Genomic DNA, 21,900 nt, shown 5'->3' with positions numbered 1-21,900 from the left:
TATTAGACATTAGCACCAGTGCAGAAAATGCTCAGCATTATAAGATTCAAAACACCAGCACAAGTTTTATCCACCATTAAACAATAACGATCTCTTCCCTAAATCATCAGACCAGTGATTAGGTGAATAAATCTAATCCAAATAAATAATTCTTATATTGTACAATATTATAAACAGGAGCGGCCTTCAGAAAGTTCTTGGAAAATGTAATGCATCCACTAAATTTCTGAATCCCTCACCCCATGTATGGGAGAACCAATCAGTTAAACAGACATCAAATTTAAGATAATTCCTATTTTTAAAACCAGACATTACCAAGCATAGGTAGATTACTAAAAATTATTGAGTGACTAAAGACCTTGAAATGAAATAAATTCCTTTCATGTTTATCAATAAATGTGGCAGGAAAAAAATCCTAGAAAACCTGTTTATTGATCAGTCTCTCCAAGTATATTTTAATAAGTGGTGATGCTCCCATTCAAGGAATCCATTATTAACCTAATTTTGTAATGGTGGACGAGGAAAAGGGTAACTTATCACCTTTTGTGGAACAAACATTCAGCTATCAACTGAAAACCAAAATTAATAGCAATATAGAAAATTCAGAACAGTAAGATTTTTGGTTTATATTTCATGGATAGTGCTGTTGTTCCAACCTTATAAGGTAAAGCTGTCTGCTTTCCAAATTTCAAAAATTAAAATGCTTACCCGCTCCCCCCCTTACCTACTAACCAGTGTCCTTTGGTTTCTTTAGAATAAGGAAGGATTAAAGGATTGTTTATACAAACACAATTTTGATTTTGGGATCTTTCAAATACACAAATCATAGTGAAGGGTCAGACACTTATTTTACAGGAATAGTTTACATAGTATGCATTAGCCATATCAACCTATTCCACCTACACTGATGGAAGGGGAAAAAAAACACCCCACAACCATGTAATTACTTCACTTGACAGGATTTGTCTTTCAACAATTAAGCTTACACAACTTTCACCAGTAATGTGTCTAGTTTGGTTTTTAAAATGGGCAAGTCATATAGTTGAAATTGTGAATCAAGTATACTTTGAACCTAATGAACCATGCATAACTGCAGGAGCAAGGGTTAATAAACCAATGTGCTTTGAATTTGTTCAAGTACTGATATTTTTGTATATAAAGATTTAGCATATATAACAGCTACCATGAGAATTGAAAATATTTCCCCCCCAAATGAAAATATTAAAACTAAGTTAAAATACATAAAGTAGTTAGTATTCCACACAGCATAAAAATTTGACAAATCAAGTTTACATGTCCCAGCTGACCATGTGTGAAAATGCAAAGCAGGTATTAAAACCAATACTATGTCCAATATTTAAAACCACTTTGTAATTGGGGGGAACATCTAAATCCTTAATTAAAAAACACAAATGAAGTGAAAGCTTTAAACTGGTACACACTGTTCACACCTATATTTCAAGTTTGGAAATGCATATTTGCAAGCAGCAATACAAAAGTATTCATGAAGAATGCATAATCTCTGAAAATTATGAAAACATCCCTGCTACCAATACATTTCTAAATACAAAACTGACTACCATATTTGTTACTTCTGTGTAGCGAGAGAAGTTCATTTTTCAAAACAGATAAAATTCAGTCTTTAGGTGTGAATGGTATGAATGACAGTCTTTTTCTTTTTTTTTTTTTTAAATTTCTTCGTCGTTTGGGATCCTTAAGCATGCAAAGCCTCAGAGAGGAGGGTCCACGATGGAACCAGGGTTGTCTTATGGCATATCCAGTTAAGCCAGAGCTGGAAATGCCTCTGGGTCATCTACATCAGGAGCAGAAGCACTTGACTGAAAAAGAAACAAATCAAAATTAACCACAATTCCCACACTTTGAAAATGGATTAGCAAAGACTATAATCAGACACAGAACTCTAAATCATCTTGATGTTAAAACACTAAGTAAAATGTGCCAAGTTTTTATTTATTAGAGTAAAACTATTGATCAGAATGACTAAATATTTGCAGTGAGGTAGGTCCTAAATTTGAAGACTGTCAGGGGGTTTTGCTTTTCTATCAAACAGTAAATTCTCATTGAGTATGAATGTATATTACTAATTATTATACACTGTGCCCACTTCCTAAACAACAATCACATCGATTGGAAAGCAGGCTAAGAAATCAATTAGCAATTATTTAAGCTGCATATTCATCAATGCTAGGAATAAGCCCAATTGCTAAATACAGACCAAAGCACAAATACTAACAAAACTTTAAAAAAAAAAAAAAAAGGTATCAAAAGGCCCATATACACACACAACACTGACCTTGAAAAACTGTTAGGAGGAAGAAAGAAATATCACAACATTGCCACTGCTGACCATAAAATCTATAGTACTAATTTACCATGATAAAATCAAACATGGACACATTTGATTTAAACCACTTGATGCACTTGATTTAGTAGTTATGCTTCTAAATTTGCCTATCAGACACTGAGAATTCATGAGGACATTATGGTTATTTCCCAACTAGACCCTAAGAGACAATGAAGTAACACTTCAGTTTAGTGGCATATAGTCATTAAAAGCATGGACTATGGATCAGACAGATCTGAGGTTCAAGTTTATTAATTATAAGAGTCTTTTATAAAGTATTTCACTAAGAACTTATCTTGTGCCACACTCTACATGGTATTAGACACTGTCAGAAGTAGGGTAATAATGAATGCCAGTACTTAAGGGTAGTCAACTCAGAAATCAAGGGGGGGGGGAAGTGACTACAGTTTTCTAGGGAATATTGCAAAAGGAACTGATGGACCAAAGATTATGTTTAAGCTGAGACCTAAAAAAGCAGAGAGGAACTACCAAATTACCATAGTAAAAGTAAAGGGAACAGGTTGTTTACTCAGATAAACATTTAGCAAAGACCAATGGTTAACTTAATTCCCTGTGAGTTTCCTCTTCTATACACTGGGGATGTCACCATTATTAGTGATTTAATGATGCAAATCTAAAACACCTAACACAGTATCTAAATGTAGCTGTTTTTAAGGTGACATCGAGTTGGTACTGACTCATAGCAACCTTATGCACAGAATGAAACACTGTCCGATCCTTGGCCAACCTCACTATTGTTGCCACTGATGCTGCCACTTTGCCAATCTATCTTGCTGGGGGACTTCCTGTTTTTCTCTGACCCCCCACCCTACCAAACAAATCCTTCTCCAGGAACTGGTCCCTCCTGACAATATGTCCGAAGTACGGGAGACAAAGTTTGGCCATCCTGGCCTCCAAGGAGAACTCTGGCTGCACTTCTTCCAAAATGGATCTATTGGTTCTTTTGGCAGCCCATGGCACTTTCAATATTCTCCTCCAACACTGTAACTCAAAAGCATCAATTCTTCTACGGTCTTCCTTATTCACTGTCCAGCTTTCACATACATACGAAGTTACTAAAAATACCATGGCCAGGGTCAGGCGCAAGTACCCAAAAAAGGATGTTAATCTAACTCCACTGGAAATAAGCTCTAAACAAAACAGATCCTAAGCAATACTGAGCAACTATTCAAATACAGATTGTATGTGTATTTAAATGCTTTAAACAAAAATATGACCTAAAACACAGCTTCTTGGATACTATCTTTTCTTATTCTTTCTTTTTAAGTCCCCTATAAGCACCCAGCCAGTGAGATTTATCCTAAGAGGTACCTGAATTACTTAAAACGGGGAAAAAAGAAGTCTTAAAATTACCTTGTCAGTCCTGCTGCCACGATTGGGACGCCCACCACGCCCACGTCCACCTCTTCCTCCCCTGCCACCATGTCCTGGGTGGCCAAGGTCTCCAAAATTAATCTCCAGCTGAGACGTTATATCATTTGCTGGCTTCCGGAAATGATGGTCCATAACCGAATCTTCAGCATGAGCCTAAAAATGTAAGTGAAGGTCATTAGAAATTAGACAATGTTGGAAAACTTCTGAATAATTAGCTTTACACTATAAAGACCAAAACCCTAACCTGTACTGTATGAAATGCACACATCAATATACCCAATACAGGAGGAGTCCCTCCCTGGGTAGCCCAAATGGTTAAATGCTACCATTAGCTGAAAGGTTGGCTGTTCCAATCCTCCCGGAAGAACCTCAGAAGATAGGTCTGGCAATCTGCTTCATACAGATTTATCCTTGAAAACCTTATGGAGCAGTTCTGTTCTGCACATACAGGAGCTACGCGTAGGAGCTGACCCAAGAGCAAAGAACTGCAATCCACATTATAGTCAAATTAACATTGCCCTGTGCCATGTCAACTCATTTTAAAGACAATAAAATGAAGGCTCTATTAAAAATTATAACTTTGAAGGTGCTCAGAAAATATAAATACGAATACACAAAACTATAAACTATAAAAATCATTAAGTATACATTATCTAATTTTATAATGTTTGCTATTGTTAGAAGATAGATACAAAAAACACAAATAAATAAGCCTACTGGAAGTTTTTTTTTTTTTTTAATGCAATAATTAAGGGCTCTGATAGCATCGTGGTTAAGTCAGGTTGCTAACCTTAAGGATAAAAACTACCAGCTGTTCAGCACAAGAAAGCTGAGGCTTTCTGCTACCGTAAAGATTTATAACCTTGGAAATCCTATAGAGGGTCACTATGAGTTAGTTGGAACCAATTCTACAGCACATAACCACCACCAATCAAGAGAAGTTTGGGTATGCAGTCCAGGGTAGCATATAGTGTGTGTTCCAACTAAAAATGTTAAGCGCAGTCAAGTCCATTCCAACCCACAGAGACCCTATATAGGGTTTCAAGGAGCAGCTGGTGAGCTTGTACTGCTGACCTAGTGGTGCAAACCAATTTTGCAGTCTAGCACATTAACCCACGATGACACACCAGGACTCTCATAACTACTAACATAAAGATTGGCAATTAGAATCCATCCAGCAAGGAAAACCTTAAGGGCAGTTTCTACTCTAGTGAGAGGCTACTATTAAGCCAGTATTGACTTGGTATCAACAGGTTTTACCAAGATTGGTAGTTCAAACCCACCAGCTACTCCTCAGAAACCATATACATACAGGGTTGCTATGAGTCAGAATGGACAGAACAAAGCTTAACAATAACAATGGGGGTTGGGGAGACTGTTCAGAGTACATCCCTAATCCTTAAAAGCAACTAAAAAATTGCCAAAAAAAAAAAAATGGTATCTGAAGTCGCATCTTTTCCCTAGCTACTTCATACATTTTCCCCTAACTTTTGAAGTCTCCTTGTATTTGTTATATGGATGAAGATAAGTTAACAGTGAGAGCTAAGAGTTATATATATATATAATATACATTAAAGATCATGTAATAAGACCTGATCTTATTGCATGATCTTTAATGTATGTTCTATATGTTGTTGTTATGTACCATGGAGTTGGTTCCGACTCATAGTGATGCTGCACAGGGTTTCTGAGGCTGCAAATCTTTATGGGAGAATCTTCATCTTTCTCCCGTGGAACTGCTGGTAGTTATCAAACTGCAACCTTGAGGTTAGCAGCACGACTCGTAACCACTACGTTACAGCCATATGGCAATAGAGCCAGATACAAATATTAAGCAAGTATCCACATACAGAGGCACAAAAACTTATATGTGACTTGTGTGTGCATATAACTTGTTCTGGCAAAAAGAAGACCAGTCTAGATCAAAAAGTTACAAGCAACTGTCTTAAAAGGAGCTGAAGGTGAAATCTTTCTCACCCTCCATTTCTGAGTTGCTCCACATTAACTTAAATGAGGTTTGTCTAACTGATCTTTCAAGTTGTTATTGTTAATTTGATCCCACATGTTAAGTGCGACCCTATATAGTTTCCTGAGAGCATCTGGTGGGTTTGAACTGCCAACCTCATGGTTCACAGTCCAGTGCTGACCCTGCAGCACCACATATAGGTAGTCCACGAGAATTTGAAATTCTGCCCATCATTTGATGAGGAAGCTTCTATGGAATCTTTGATCAAAACCATTACATAATGGTAGGCAGACACCTTCTGGTAGCATGGCAAAGGGGCAATCAACCATGGAGATAATTAGCCATACATACCATATCCTTATTCTAGACTCTCCTTCCTCTGCTGGTCCAGGTGAATATAACCATCTGTTGGGCCTTACATGGCTACTTGCAAACTTTTAAGGCCCTAGGCACTAAGCAATGGAGCTAGACAGAAGCACTAAAATATTATGAGGCCAATTAACTGGATGTCCCATGAAACTATAAACCTAAATCTCCAAACCAAAGAACCAAATCCCATGAGATGTTTGGTACATACGCAGTCTCAGCAGCTCATTTATTACTTCACACTTTTAGACAAAAACCTATCCATTTGAAACAAAAACTAGATGCAAGCCGATGGAGTAGGTTGTTGTTAAGTCCCATCAAGTCAGTTCCAACTCATATTGAACCTGTATAGGGTTTCCAAGGTGCAGCTTGTGAGCTAGAACCACCGACCTTTCCATTCAAACTGACCTTTCAGTTCACGGCATTAACCCACAGCACCACACCAGGACTCCAATGGAGTGGATACTGACTGAAATTTTTAACCTTGTAGAGTACATTTGTAATTATGACTCATCACGTTTGGATATAAAGCTACTTACAGATGTTTCAGAATAATAGGTCTCCTATAGATTACACAGGTAATAGTAAATTGTTAAAAAAAAAAAACAAAAAAAAACCCTTATTTTCTAACCACCCGCCCTCCAAATTTACGTGACTTCAACTTCAATGCTATTTGTAAATGCTTTCACATTTTCCTCATAGCCATCTTTTTCTGGCTTTTTATTAAAACAAGAGCCATTGAATCTTACTTATATAAGTTGTTGCCTTCGTAACATAGCAAGCACTAGGACATAACCTTTAAAAGCATCCCAAGCTTAAATGTTGTTTAGTTGGTTCCAACTCTTAGTGACCCTGTTTAGGGTTTCTAAGAAATGGATGGTAGGCTTGAACTACTGACTTTGCAGTTAGCAGTACAGTGCTTATCTTACAGCACTACAGTTATGGTACTACAGTACTACTAAGATAACTACATTTACCATATCAAAAGCCACAAGGTTAACTTTCTTCAGTAAAAGAGAACAGTATTATTTACTGGCTCTGATCCATTTCTATATAGCTTATGCCAACAGTTTCAAAAAAGTTGAGTATCAAATGAAGCTTCTAATTCTTTATAAAGGAGCTCTGGCAGCATAGTGGTTATGAATTGGACTGCTAACCTCAGTCAGCAGTTCGAAACTACCAGCTGTTCCGCGGGAGAAAGATGAAGCTTTCTGCTCCTATACATATATATAGCCTCGGAAACCCTGTACAGGGTTGCTGTGAGTTGGAATAGATAACAACAACAGTTCTTTATGAACTATGAAAGTCATATGAAAATGGCAACCACTTTTCTATTGTTCACATTAATGAAAAATAATTACTTTCTTTCTCTAAAGAGTTCCATCTTTTACTGTGCTTTAGTTAGGTGACATGTGAAATATAACCATAACCTTGAAAAGAACTATTTGAAAAGCACTAACAAGCTTTTTGATAAACCACTAATAACTTTTCAGGAAAAAGACATTAAACATACTTCAGAATTGAAGGACAAAAGTAATGATAATGCTATTTTTATCTTCCTTTTAATCAAATGTTAGCTGCCCCAAATGATCCTATATAAAGCTTTTTTTATAAATGGAATATTATCTGCCTGAAATTTAAAAATAAAGTTTCAAGCATGTTAAGTCACATCCAAATATTTTTCAATCACACAAAACTTAAATTTACCTCTTCACTCTTTGACTTATGAAGAACAAATCCCTTCTTCCACTGTCCATCAGCACCTTCATTTGGTTTTCGGATATTAAATTCTACTTTTGCCCGGTCTTTATTTTGAATAGCCTTCCATTCATCCAATGTCATCTCTTTTGGACCCTCTTCCTTTACCTCTTCAACTTCATTCTCCCTGTGAAAAGATTTTAAATTTTATATCTGGTAAAGGGGCTCACTGCTATCATTTAAATAAAGTATTTCAACTGACTTTATAATCTTCATAAACATAGAACCGACGACTTTGTGGTTGGTGATCAAGTGCTTATCCTCACAATATAACTCATAACACATACTATAAAAATCATCTAGTATTCCTTGTGTGCAACCAAGCTAATATTCTGGAGTATAAAAGAATATTTTCCTCTATTCTTGAGTCCAGCAACTCTTAAAAGCAGAACAAAACAAACTCATGTCAAGCTTCTACCAATTCTACGTAACTCAACTTTACAACCAACCTGTATACATATGAGGTACAAAAACTACACTGGCTTTTGTTAATTTAATCCTACATGAGTAGAGAAACAAAGCACAGGCCTAGAAATCCATTATTTTAGTTGAATCTCAATTTTCAATTGTTATCAAAAGCAAGTTGTTTGCTATTTTGGGAGTACTACTTCTTTTCCAAAGATAGCAGGTGATTCAATTATCCTCAGAGCTCACTTTATCTCCCCACTTTGATATCCTTTACTGTCTGACAATTACACCCTGAAGCCTCTTAGAGTAAGCTAACATTTTAGCTAAAATAAAATGTTTAATCATTTCATGAGCTCTGATACATATTGTGACTACCTGTATGTTCTGCAAGTAGAGAAGTGATTCCACTTTTAATGTGTGCTAATATGGCAGATGCCCGTAAACTGCATAAATCTAAAGAAATGGATTTTGTCCTTGTCCCATCAACCACAACAGACACCACTTGGGACATATGTGTGCCACTAATTGTTCTGTAAGCAGTTCTGATAGTGTGGTAGTTACAAATCGGGCTGGTGCCTCAAGGTCGGCAGTTCAAAACTACCAGCTGTTCCATGAAGAAAAATGAGGTACTCTACTTCCTAAAGATTTGCAGCCGACACCTCAGTACTTAACAATTGTATCTGTGCATGGAGCCTCAAAACATTTTTTCATTGAATCAAAAATGCTTTTCATTATTGAAAACACATGGTTTCAACAAACAAAATTCAAGGCAGCAAATAATTCAGTTTTGAATGACTTCATCTACCTAGTTATTCATAAATTTTGACACAGCCAGGAATAAACTTCAGCATACTTAAAAAATCACAACATGAAGTCATCTACTCCAAGAGTTGCTGGGAGGATCAAATGAGATCCAAAAAAATCAACTTGGAAAGCATCTTGCTATGGCGCTGCAGACTAATGCACTGGACTGCAAGGTCAGCAGTTCAAATGCACCAGTTGCTCCTTGGAAACCCTATACAGGGTCGCTATGGGTCGAAACATACTGGATGGTACTTAACAACAAATCAAAGCTAGCCAAAGCTGTGCTTCTTAAATTTATTATTTCCCTATCTAAGATATACTAAGTTCAGATTTTCTTCTACTCTGGATCCAGGAAGACAAGAGACCGAACGCCCTGCTTAGCCACTAACCAGAGGGTAATCTTAGTTAAGACCCAGGAGTTAAATTTATCTGTAAAATAAGGACAAAAGGACAATGACCTTACGTTTATAAATTGGTAAAAATTTAATATATTTAATGGTGCTTGGTTCTACGCAAGTAAAGGTATCAGACCAGCAGTAGATGAATGAATATAATTTAGCTAAGATAAATACAAGGTTATATTATTCTAGTAGTCAGTTTTCCAACAAATTTTCTTCTCACGTTCTATTGGGGACCAGTTTATCAATTAGTACCTCTAATTCTATCACTCAAAAACAAACCAAAGTTCTTCTCTTATAGGAGCTCTAATGTGATCACAATTATCTTCTTTAGACCAATATCCTAAATTCATTCCTGTGTCCTTAATAAGGAATTTATTTACAGGAGCTCTGGTAGCGTAGTGGTTACGAATCGGGCTGCGAACCTTAAGGTCAGCGGTTCGAAACTACCAGCCGCTCCGCGGGAGAAAGATGAGGCTTTCTACTCCCGTAAAGATTTACACCCTCGGAAACCCTGTACGGGGTCGCTATGGGTCGGACCCGACTCGATGGCACTTAACAACAACAACAACAACAACATCAACACAGCTGGAGTCCTGGTGTGGCGCTGTGGGATAATGCAAAGTCGTTTGGACTGCAACATCAGTGGTTCAAGCTCACCAGCTGCTCTTTGGAAACCCTATACAGGGTCGCTATGGGTCAGAATCGACTCAATGGCACTTAACAACAACAACCAAAACAGCATTTCCTTCTGTAAACAGGTATAAGCTTTGCAAAATCACTCTGAATCTGATTCAACTTTTGTTTGGATTGATAAGACAGGTATTAAATATTTCTACCAGCATAATCTGAAACTGTCACTCCTGAAAACACAAAAACTTAAAAACTGTTATCTATCTAAACTCAGAAAATTATTAAAAATATATTCTGAGCTTTGCTTTTATCACCTATTTTAAACAAAAGAGTAAATGTTATGTCCCAAATTGTATGCCATGGGAAAAAACTAAGGAGGAACTTATTTTTAAATAGCAAACTTTCCAGTTTTTAACTATATCACAATAAAATTTATAATTAACAAATAGTTAAATGTACACTGAACTACAAGTTCTAAATATTTGTAACATTTAGTATAATCTTTAGAAATCCTTAACTCCAGCCTCTATTTCTCAAAGTCCCTCCCATATACCAAGTAAGGTAGTTAGGTCTAACAAAAACCATCTTATTCCTATGTTCCATTTTCATATTACATACAATGATCATCTTTACTGTTGCTAGGTGTCAGGAGTTGACTTGCGACTCATAGCAAACCTGTACAATGTTTCTGAGGAGCAGCTTGTAGGTTTGAACTGCAGACCTTATGGTTCACAGTCCAGTGCTAATTCTACAGCATTCTGTTAAACACTGGCGGTTCAAGCTCAACAGCTGCTCTTTGGAAACCCTACACAGGGTAATTATGGGTCAGGATCAACTCGATGGCACTTAATAACAACGTTAAATAGCACCAAATAGGTTCCGATTCACAGCAACCCACTGCAGTTTCCAAGGAGCTGGTGAGTTTGAACCAACAGACTTACTGTTACCAGTCCAGTGCTTATCCTAAGCACCACACCAGGACTCCTACAGTAGAGAAGAATTTTTGTGCTTAGGACTAACAGACTTTACAAAACCATGTATACTCCTTCTGACAATGATCACTAATCATATTAAGAGCAAACCCAATTAAAAATATTCCTGCTTATCAGACCAGTGAACATATATACATACATATATGTGCAGCTCCACGGCACATAACAACAAATGTGCAAAGCACTCATCTAAAATTGACATTTGAGGGATACCCACTACTGAATTGATTCTGACTCAGAGACCCTACATAGGGTTTCTGAGACTATAAACCTTTATGGAAACACACAGCTTCATTTTTCTTCCATGGAACAGCTGGTGGGTTTGAACTGCCAACCTTGTGGTTAGCAGTTTAGTTCTTATCCTATTATGCCATCAGGAATGGGAATATGTAAAACATTAAAAATTTCTGTCAAAAAACAATCAAATAGCAGTATTAAAAACTGTGAGTTAGAGTATTTATTAGTAAAAATTTAAACTGGTTCCAATCCTGGAACATTAAATTTAACATTTATAAAGCCACTTACTTATTTTCAGTGTCGGCCACTGGATGTTCTTCACCTTCAGGTGTTTCCTCAGTCACATTTGATTGATCCAAGTCACTGCAATTATAAGACATTTGTTTCTGAATGTATCTGGGATATTCTCTAAGGAAAGAAAAAAAAAAAAAGAAAAAGAAAAGCATCTGGGTCCATTTACATGTTGTCTGTTTGTTTTTTAATATAAAACTATTAAAATCCTCAGTCCCCCTAACAGCCTTATTCTATTAAACATTCTCTCCAGTAGGCCTCTAAGAGAAAATATAGTATAATCTTTAGAAACCATGTTAAATTGGTATATCCAAAGAGACAAGATAGTTGGTGCTTAAGGCCAAGAGCTAGAAAAGGAACTATGAAAGACACAAGATATTCAGAAGACCTGAATTAATGTCAATTTAAGATTTCAGGAAAAACTATATATTCTTATGAAAATACATACAAGTGTGTATATATGTGTACACACACTTAAATACGGGTCATTTAATGATTGCCCAATTAAATCCAGTAAGCTATTATCTGGTAATGAAGTTGCTGAGATAAAGAGTAGCCATTCTTGCCCAGGGATAAAGTAGAACTCAGCAGAAGTATGGGTGAACCTCTAGCTAGTGTCTAATACGATAGAGAATCAACTTTATTAATTAATTTAAGTGAAAAATCAGAATACCAACGTTAATTCATCTTTGACAGTTCCCCAGTTGTGAGATCCGCTACCTCCACGCTTGTCTTCATGTTTCAGGCCACTATAATGTGAAAAAGAACTAAAAAAACTGAGTTAACATAATACTCTTTCATTATAGAAATTCACATCTTGTTTTATTAAAGCAGCAGCTTAAAATACAATAAAATAAAAACTAATATAAGACTTACGATCTATCACTCCCACTATGCCTATCAAATTCACGTTTGCCACGGGAATCAAATCCATCTCCTCGTCCCATTCCACGTCCACGGCCTCCTCGACCTCTTCCAAGACCACCACGACCTCGAATAGGCCGGTCAATAATTGGTCTACAAGACAGAAAATATGCTCCCAAGATTTCCAGAAAAAATAATAATGGAATCCACCAAGAGTGCAAAAATACAGAAACATGTACTGGCTAGTAATCCAATAGTTAAATATGTGTTTTTAGGACATTCAAAAGTCTACTTATAAAACACATAGTTCAAAATAAATTAGGTATTTCCCCAAAACAACTCAGAAAATATTTGGCATTTGCTAAAACTAATGTTCACAGCCCTCTTCATCACTGTACATTATAATCTATGGAAAATGGCTATTAGTTTTAACTAAAACACGTAAACACAACTCGCATAAGATTTTGCTATAAGTAATTAGGTAAAAGGATTTGCTTTTAACTCAACATATGGGATAACAAGTAAAAGAAAGATGTTGAGTACCACTGGCCTATAATTCTGACTCAGAGCAACCCAGTTAAGACATAGAACTGCCTCAGTTTCCTAGGCTGAAATGGTTGCAAAGCATATTGCCAGTTTTTTTCTCCCATGGAGCCACTGGTGGCTTTGAACCACGGTCCTTTCACTGGCACTTAATCATTGGGCCACCAGGGCTCCTTAAAAGAAATCAGCAATCAATTTAATTGAAACATTTCATTATAGGAAATGTAAATTTGAACACTAAACATGGTTACAATAAGATCAAAGTATAACAAATGTCATATATTCTGTTTTTCTTATTTAAAAAAAAACCCAAAACCCCACCACAAACCTGATAACGCTATCTGGCAATTATGTTCACCTTATAACTGTGACACTAAAAAAATTGATGAAACATTTGAGATTAAACACACACACGCTTACTTACCTATCAACTGAAAACTCTCCACCTTCACCCTTTTCTTCAAGTGGTTTTTCAAATCGCCTTTCCCGAGGTGGCCGCCTTTCTGGTCGTCTATCAATTATTTTCCCTTCACCCTGAAGTTGCTGATCCGGTCTTCTTCCAACACGTCTTATTCCTAAAATAGTAACAGCGAAGTGTTTTTGTAACATAAAAGTTTAGATCTAAACTTAAATAAATCACTACTTTCGGTTCACTAAGTAATACTTCTTGTTAAAAAGGCAAACATTGAATGCCACTCAAGTGTACTTTAAGAAAATTCCTATTTAAAGATAACAAACTTGCTTCAAACTTCTATTTAGTTTCCCAAGTCACTTGGGGAAGCCGATTCCTCCCTTTTCAAAATGTTGTCTCAATTATGATTAGTACAGCCCCACAACTTAAAATAGATTTTTAATCAGAAATTGTATCTTTTTTATATATGTATATATATTACTTATGTGTTTATTATATACATCACCAAACTTCTGTTATATAACGACTAAGATATTGTTTGGTTATTTTGTTACTATGCATGGAAATTAACTTCTAGTTGGCCTTTAGAAATAGCTTGCTTTCAAAGAGTCTTATAAAACCATACTTAAAAACCACCACTTTAGGCAGCATTTTAAAAGCAGAAATTTGTAGCACTGATAGCTGAAGCATTTACTCATTTCCCTCCTTATTACTTTTTTCTTAGTAGTGTCTGCTCACCAAAGTCAACCAATAGAAACTTTATGGTGCTCTAAATAAGCAGGTAGGGGTTAAATTCATCAATTCATAAAATCACCTGTAAGATCCCAGGTATGCTGTCATTCCCAAACCACAATTTCTAACAAAGCCAAAAAGCAGCTGAGGGATTGATTTTGTAACAAGATCTTTAAGTTGATTCACTCTGATTCTTTCTAAGAAAGTGGAACATCATCAAGATACACCCAATTAATTGTCCAGTTCACTGCAGAACAAGTAGAGCCAAAGAGTAAATATTAAACTCTTTAATAAAAGTTTATTCCATGCAATCTCTCAGAAGAGACCACAGATGTTAGATCTTATAACCAAAGAATTTAAGTAAGTTTCTTCAGAGGTACTACATATGGGGTGGGGCTATGGAACCAGTCTTATAATGATATCCAAGCTATACACACCCAAATGAACAATGGCTTGCTTCCCCACCCAATCTTCAGTAGTAGGCTTAAAGAATCTAAAAAACTTACTAAATAAATTAACCCAATGAAAAATGATTGTCACTAAAATCACAAGCTCCTCTTGCTACAGTTCTCTGTATTTGAGGGCTGATTTTAGATTCCAGCCTTTTATCACCTTAATAAAACCATGACTGGTCTACATTCTCAGTATCATTTTCTATTGTGTCACTTCTCAAGTTCTTTAAAATGGACAAATGACAATCTAACCACTACAACAAGGTAGGTAGGGGCTTTGTTTACAGATTTATCCCCAATGCTCAGAACATTGCCCGTACTAGTGGTTGATTGATCTCTAAACAACTTAGTTTAAGTAAACTTTTTTCTACATTTTGAAGACTATGTTTTTTAAACAACTCAACTTTTATGGTGATCTACAATGGTGATCTAAGGAAAATGTTGACAGCTAGTATCAAATAATTTTCCCAAGGAACATATTTCTACAGAATGGTGAACTTAGTCCTAGTCACAAATTTATGAAATCATTCTCTATTTGTAATTCAAAATGTTTTTGCTAAGAATTTATTTCAAAGAAGGGCTTTTATAAGCAACACAGAGGAGCTAAATGGTGTTTCATATGCTTTCAAAGTCTGTTAATACCCATACGCATTTTAGATTTGTTTCATACTCCCTTCTTTCATGTGCTTTCTTTGACTAAGTGCAATCATGTAGATGTTTTAGTCGATTGTGCTACAGGTTTCCATAAAGTGGCTGAATAGGTATTTATCTATATGATGCAAACACATCTTCTAATACACCAACTTGTGCTTTCTCCCACTCTGTAATTTAAAAAAATTCTTTTCTTCACCGTATAGGTTTTTCTAGTCTCAAAAATACTTAGCCAAAAAAAAAAAAAAAAAAGACAACACCTTTAAACCAAATGCCTGTATTCTGAGTACAAGTTTAATTCTGGTTTGCATTTTGCCCATTCATTGAATGCTAAAAAATTCAATGAAGGCTAATGAAAAACACTCCATGGAAGAGCACGTGGCAGCAAAGAGTAATCTCAGACAATTTAGAACCCGCATCTACTTTTTTTCTTGTGTCCCCAATGGATTCCCTTTTTCTTCCACCAAAACAGACCAACCTATTAACGAGCCAGAATACAGAAAGTCAAGCTCAAGAAAACCCTGTGAATGCACAGTGCCAGGCCAGCAGCTCGGCCAGCCAGTCGGCTCCTGATGGCGCACGCTTGCACATGGGGAGAAGGCTGCAGACTCGTGCGCTCCTGCAGTGGCCAGTGTTGTGACAGCCTCGGCACCCCTTTCCCACCACGAGGTCCAGGCCACGCCACCCCACACGAAACGCGAAGTGCGGGGAGCTGGGCGAACCTGAGTGCGATTCCCCAAGATTCCCTGCAACCACCAGTCTTCAGGATTCCGGCTTTGGCTTGGGAGAGAGTAGACACATTCCCCCCGTCCCAACAGCGTTAACCAACTCCTGAAAATGATCAGATTCTAATACCGGCTGGGGGGAGCACACGCGGCACCCCTAACAACAGCTTACTCCAGGCTCTGATCGTCTCGAGCCCAGAAGCAACTCAGGTGCAAATCCGACTCCAGCTTTTCATTGGGGTACTCCCCACGCTAGAGTGGGGCAAGATGGCAGGGTAGCCGGCTAAAACTGCCACGGCCACCTCTCCCGAGCACGCTGAGACAGAACTCTGCGCAGGGAGAAGCTGGGACCCCGAGTGTTCCCGCACCTCGGGCCATGCGCCCGCCCAGGGAATCCGGCGGGAAGGCGACAATCTCCCAGCAGCTAATCTGGGGACCACGCTCCCTCGCTCAGAACCGGAGGCGGGAGGGGTGGCTCCGGGGATCCCTGCAGACAGGGGTTTGAACTTGGGACTACCACGCTCCCTGCACTTTCCAGGACCTGGCTTTTGTCGCGTGGTAGAAATGCGAGGAAACAGGCGGCAAAATCTGTCGCGGCTCCTCCGAGCTCCTGAAGCAAGTGGCAGTCGCAACTCCCCTCTCTCCTTCCCTCCGTCCCCCGTCTTCCCCACCTTCTACTCAAGCTTTACCTTCTTTCTTAAGCGCCACGGGCGGCTGCGTCTCCTCTTTCTTGTCAGCCACGCTAGCATTGGGGGGCAGTGGGTTCTTACGGTCTTTCTGGGACTCTTTACGCAGCTGTTTGCCTGCCGCGTTGGAGTTGGTCTGGGCTGCGGCCTGAGCTGCGCTCTTGGCCCCCGGGCCCCCAACGCCGCCCCCACCGGCTTCTTTTTTCTTGTTCTCTGCCGCCTTTAACACCTCGAAGGGATCCGACTCGTCGTCAAATAACTGGTCGAATCGGTTGGTGACCACGCAGCCGAAGCCTTCCTGTAAGTGCCCAGGCATGATGGTGGCTCGGCGGCGCGTTCCTCCACGGATTGCAGCGGGCCGCGCCGAGCCAAAATGCGCCTGCTTCAGCTCTTCCCACAAGATGGCCGGGCCGAGAGAGGGGGGCCGTCTTCTCTTCCGGCGCCAGGCACACATCCGGGAGCGGCCTGTGCCGCACAGCACCATGGGCTATGTAGGCCACAATCCGTTCTCTAGAGGCTACTCTCAGCACGGGGACTACAATTCCCAGGATGCATCGCGCGACAACTCTTCGCGCGCGCCTAAGAGGCGTGATCTCAAGGAGGCAATGGAGCGTGCGAGTTGAGGGTGGGGAAGCGTGTTGGTGGGCGGAGTCCTGCCACCTGCTCTTGCCACCCCTAAACTCTCTAGGTCTAGCGACTCTGAAAACAGGAAAACGTGACGGCGTATTTTACTCGTGAAAGTGTCCTGTCTTTGGTTTTACTCACCGTACCTCCGGCCCACGACTAACTTTCTCCACCTCTCGGGGAGGGTCAAGGTGACTCCTAGATCTTTCAACTAGAGATTCACAAACTTCCGGGGAGGGGGAGAGGGAGCACGGCTTACTGAGGTGCTGTGCGGGCTTCCAGTAAGTAGGACCCTGACTGTTCCTAATACCTAGCGGCTCAGTTTGTGGAGTCGTCCTCCTTCACCCCCTAATAGTGAATAGAGACTCTTCTGTTTAGTCTGAAGCGGTTTACACTTCCTCTCAGCGGGACGTGAACTCCCATAAAAGAAATAATCAAAAAGAGACAAATTGAATTGTCACAGGGGACGGTTGCGCGCCTTTCCCAAGCAAGAAATGCCATGTTGGAAACGGGCGCTTTAGAGCTGTTAGTCCGACAGTGCAGAACGAAGCTGGGAAAGCCTCGAAAAGGCACTTTTGATAACTACTTTCTAAAGCTAATCTAAGGTGTTAATGTTTGGGAGGCAAGACTAGGTGACTGATTGATGGTAGTAACATGTGCTCAAGACATAACATTTTAAAGCATCTCAGTGTGTTTGGAGATGCAGTTAAGAGAATGAAACAAGGCAGCAAATGAATTGCCATTACTAAAAGCATTGGTATTATTTGAGAATCTTAAAATCTATTAAGGTAAGGTAATGTCGATGCATATTCAAACACATTTGCTAACCCTAAAAGTGTTTAAATATACCATTATAATGGATTTTCAAATCTTTTCCCAGTAACACACAATATAATAGAAAATGAATTTATATGCCCAGTGCTATAAGTAACTTTGATCTCAACAACTCTTTTTCACAGATGAAGCCATTGCAGAGACTTACCTAGTTCACACCTGTAATCAAATGTCAGTGGCAGGAGTTAACCTAGGCTAACTCCTCTGTGAGACTGTTGACAACTCTTTAATTCAGACTCTGCTTTCTCATAAAATTCATCCAATTATTTATTAATTTTCAATACTTAATGAGATTTAAACATTGCTTGTTGGTCAGAGTTTTGAATGTAATTTAATCAGTTTCTCAGCATATTTAAAATCAATTCTGTTACAGGGAAAACAGAAGACAGAATCATATTACAGGCATGTGGCAGCAAGCCTTGCCTTTAAAATGCTCCTCAAAGTCAACTGTTGCCTCAGTTCCCATCACACACATCCCTTTCTCATCTCCTCTTTCACAGGCTCTGGCTCTTGTGGCTCAAAAAAAAACAGATAAGGAACTTTTGACCATACTCTTTCTACCCCTTTAAAAATAGCTCAAGAAACATTGGGAAAATCTTCATAATTCAGCAAATCCTTTCTTTTCACCAAAACCCAAACAAACAGAACAACCCCACACTTATTGCTGTCTCGTGGATCCAACTCACGGGAATGCCAGTCATTAATAGTAGAAATGCCCCCTGGAGTTTTTCTTGGCTGTAATCTAATAGCACTGTAGGATAAGCGCTAGACTACTAACTGAAAAGATGGTAGTTCAAATCCACAAGCTTTTCTTAAGGAGAAAAATTAAAAGTTTCTGTTTTTGTAAAGATTTATAGCTTTAGAAATCCCGTGCAGAGTCCCTCTGAGTCAGAACTGACTTAATGGCAGTAGGTTTGATTTTGATTTGGAATCTGTATGGAAGCAGATTGCCAGGTACTTTTGTGATGCCTCTGAGTGGCTTCAGACCACCAATTTTTAGCTTAACATTTGATTGCAAACCAGTTGTGCCAACCAGGACTGTTAAAATCTTCATCTTTGGAGCATCTGCTAAAGCTATTCTTCTTTACTCTTTCTGGCCAGTGCCATAACAATATTGCTATGTGCTTGGTATACTTTACATGTGTGATCTCATCTAATCCTCACATTAAATCTTTGAGGAAGATACTATTATGCCCAATTTAAGGTGAGGAACCACCACTCACCTCTCCGTTTATACTACTGTGATGGCTTGTGTGTTGCTATGATGTTGGATGCTATGCCACTGGTATTTTCAAAACCAGCAGGGTTACCCATGGTTGGCAGGTTTCAGTGGAGGTTCCAGATTAAGACAGACTCAGAAGAAGAAGTGACGGGCTACCTCTGAAAGTTTAGCAACTTAAAACTTTATTGAGTAGCAGTAGAACATTGTCATATATAATGCTGGAAGATGAAAACACTATGAATAGTACCAGAATATCATCAGATGTAGTTCTGGAAAATGACTCCCTCAGGTTGGAAGGCACTCAAAATAAAACTGGGGAAGAACTGCCTACTCAGAGTTGAGCATGATGACGTGAATGGAATAAAAGTTTTTGGGACCTTCATTTGCTGATGGCTCAAAATGAGGAGAAACAGCTGGAAACATCCATTAATAATCAGAGCATGGTATGTACAAAGCATGAATATAGGAATATTGAAAGTTGTCAAAAATGAAATGGAATGCATAAACATCAATATCCTAGGTGTTGGTGAGCTGACATGGACTGGTATTGGCCATTTTGAATCTGTCAGTCATATGTTTACTATGATTTGAATGACAAATTCAAGAGGAATGGCATTACATTCTTCATCAAAATAACATTTCAAGATATATCTTGAAGTACAATGCTGTGTGTGATAGGATACTATCCATATGCCAACAAGGAAAACCAGTCAATGCCACTATTATTCAAATTTATGCCCCAACCACTAAGCCCAGTGATAATGAAATTTTATATAATTCTAACAACTTCTTCTGGAGTCTTGGTGTGGTCCAGGATAAAACACTGGACCTCAAGATTGGCTTGAACTGCAAGGTCAGCAGTTCAAACCCACTAGACACTCCTTGGAAATCCTATTCAGAGTCTCTATGAGTTGGAACTGACTTAACGGCACTTAGCAACAGCAAAACCAACTTCTTCAGTCTGAAATTGATAAAACATACAATCAACATGCATTGATACTTACTGGCAGTTGGAATGCAAAGGTTGGAAACAAAGAGGGAGGATCAGTAGCTGGAAAAGGTGGTCTTGGTCATAGAATTGATGCTGGAAATTGCATGAAAGAATTCTTCAAGACCAAGTACTTATCCATTGCAAATACCTTTTTTAAACAACATAAAAGTCAATTATTCACATGGATCTTACCAAATGTAATATATAGGAATCAAATTGACTACATCTGTGGGAAGAGATGGTAGAAATGCTCCATATCATCCGCCAAAACAAGGCCAGGGGCAGAATGTGGAACAGATTATCAATTATTCATATGCAAGCTGAAGCTAAATTAAATTAAAACAAATCCAGAAAACCCCAAAAATATGACCTTGACCATGTAACACCTTAATTTAGAGACCATCTCAAGAAGATAATTTATTCATTAGACACTGAAGACTGAAGACCAGAAGAGTTGTAGGATGATATCAAGAATATCATATAGGAAGGAAGCAAAAGGTCATTAAAAAGACAGCAAAGTAAGAAAAGACCAAAATGGATGTCAGAAGAGACTCTGAAACTTGGTCCACAGTGTAGAGATGCTAAAGCAAATGGAAAAAATGAGGAAGTAAAAGAGCTGAGCAGAAGACCTCAAAAGGGAGCTTGAAAAGACAAAGTAAAGTATTACAATGAACTGTGCAAAGGCCTAAAGTTAGAAGACCGAGAGGGATAACATGCTCAGCACTTCTCAAGCTGAAAAAATTCAACCTCAATTTGCTACATTGAAGGATTCCATGGGCAAAATATTGAATGATTTAGAAAACATCCAGATAAAGTGGAAAGAATACACAATCACCATACTTAAAAAGAAATAGTCGATGTTCACTCATTTCAAGACAGCATAGCATCAAGAACTGATGTTACTGAAGGAAGAAGCCCAAACTGCACTGAAGGTATTGGTGAGAAACAAGCCTCCAGGAATTTACAGAATACAAATTGAAATCTTTGAACAAATTGACAGAGCAAACAAAGTGCCCAGTCATCTATGCCAAGAAATTTGGAAGACAGCTGTTTGGCCTACTGATTGAAAGAGAACCATATTTGTACCCATTCCAAATAGAGATTACCCAACAGAATGTGGGAATCATCTAATGATATCATTAATACCACATACAAGATAAATTTTGCTGAAGATAATTTTAAAATGCTGCAACATCAACAGGGAACTGCCAGAAATTCAAGCTGGATTAAGAAGAAAACGAATTAGAGATATCATTGTGGACATCAGATGGATCTTGGCTGAAAGTGAATACCAGAGAGATTGTTGTTGTTGTCAGGTGCCATTGAGTTGGAACCGACTCATAGCGACCCCACGCACAGCAGAACAAAACATTGTCCGATCCTGGGCCAACCTCACTATCGCCGCCACACTTGACGCCATCAATGATGCAACCTGGCCCATCCATCTCATTGGGTATCTTCCTCTTTTTCTCTGACCCTCCATCTTACCCAGCATGACATTCTTCTCCAGAGACTGTTTCCTCTGGACAATATGTCCAAAGTATGAGAGAC

General features: G+C 38.5%; 1 protein-coding gene across 4 annotated transcripts; it reads right to left on the bottom strand.

Moving 5' to 3' along the window:
- Window positions 1-844: 844 nt before the first annotated feature.
- Window positions 845-17,104, bottom strand: SERBP1 (SERPINE1 mRNA binding protein 1). Of its 4 annotated transcripts, none has more exons than XM_006862429.1 (8): window positions 16,682-17,104; window positions 13,445-13,595; window positions 12,490-12,630; window positions 12,291-12,362; window positions 11,611-11,685; window positions 7,800-7,977; window positions 3,740-3,913; window positions 845-1,838 (listed from the first exon to the last, which is right to left on the bottom strand). In XM_006862429.1, the coding sequence occupies exons 1-8, from the start codon at window positions 16,992-16,994 to the stop codon at window positions 1,782-1,784; spliced, it is 1,161 nt and encodes a 386-aa protein (XP_006862491.1). In that variant the 5' UTR covers window positions 16,995-17,104; the 3' UTR covers window positions 845-1,781. The 4 variants fall into 4 exon arrangements, with proteins under 4 accessions (XP_006862491.1, XP_006862490.1, XP_006862489.1 ...); XM_006862428.1 differs by having other exon boundaries at window positions 997-1,838; window positions 12,291-12,380; window positions 16,682-17,088; XM_006862427.1 differs by having other exon boundaries at window positions 1,430-1,838; window positions 11,611-11,730; window positions 16,682-17,061.
- Between the last annotated feature and the right edge of the window lie 4,796 nt (window positions 17,105-21,900).

Source organism: Chrysochloris asiatica, unplaced genomic scaffold (assembly GCF_000296735.1).
Source record: "Chrysochloris asiatica unplaced genomic scaffold, ChrAsi1.0 scaffold00048, whole genome shotgun sequence".
Taxonomy (NCBI): Eukaryota; Metazoa; Chordata; class Mammalia; order Afrosoricida; family Chrysochloridae; genus Chrysochloris; species Chrysochloris asiatica.
The sequence above is the reverse complement of the archived record's forward strand: the minus strand, read 5'-3'. Positions and strand labels throughout refer to the sequence as shown.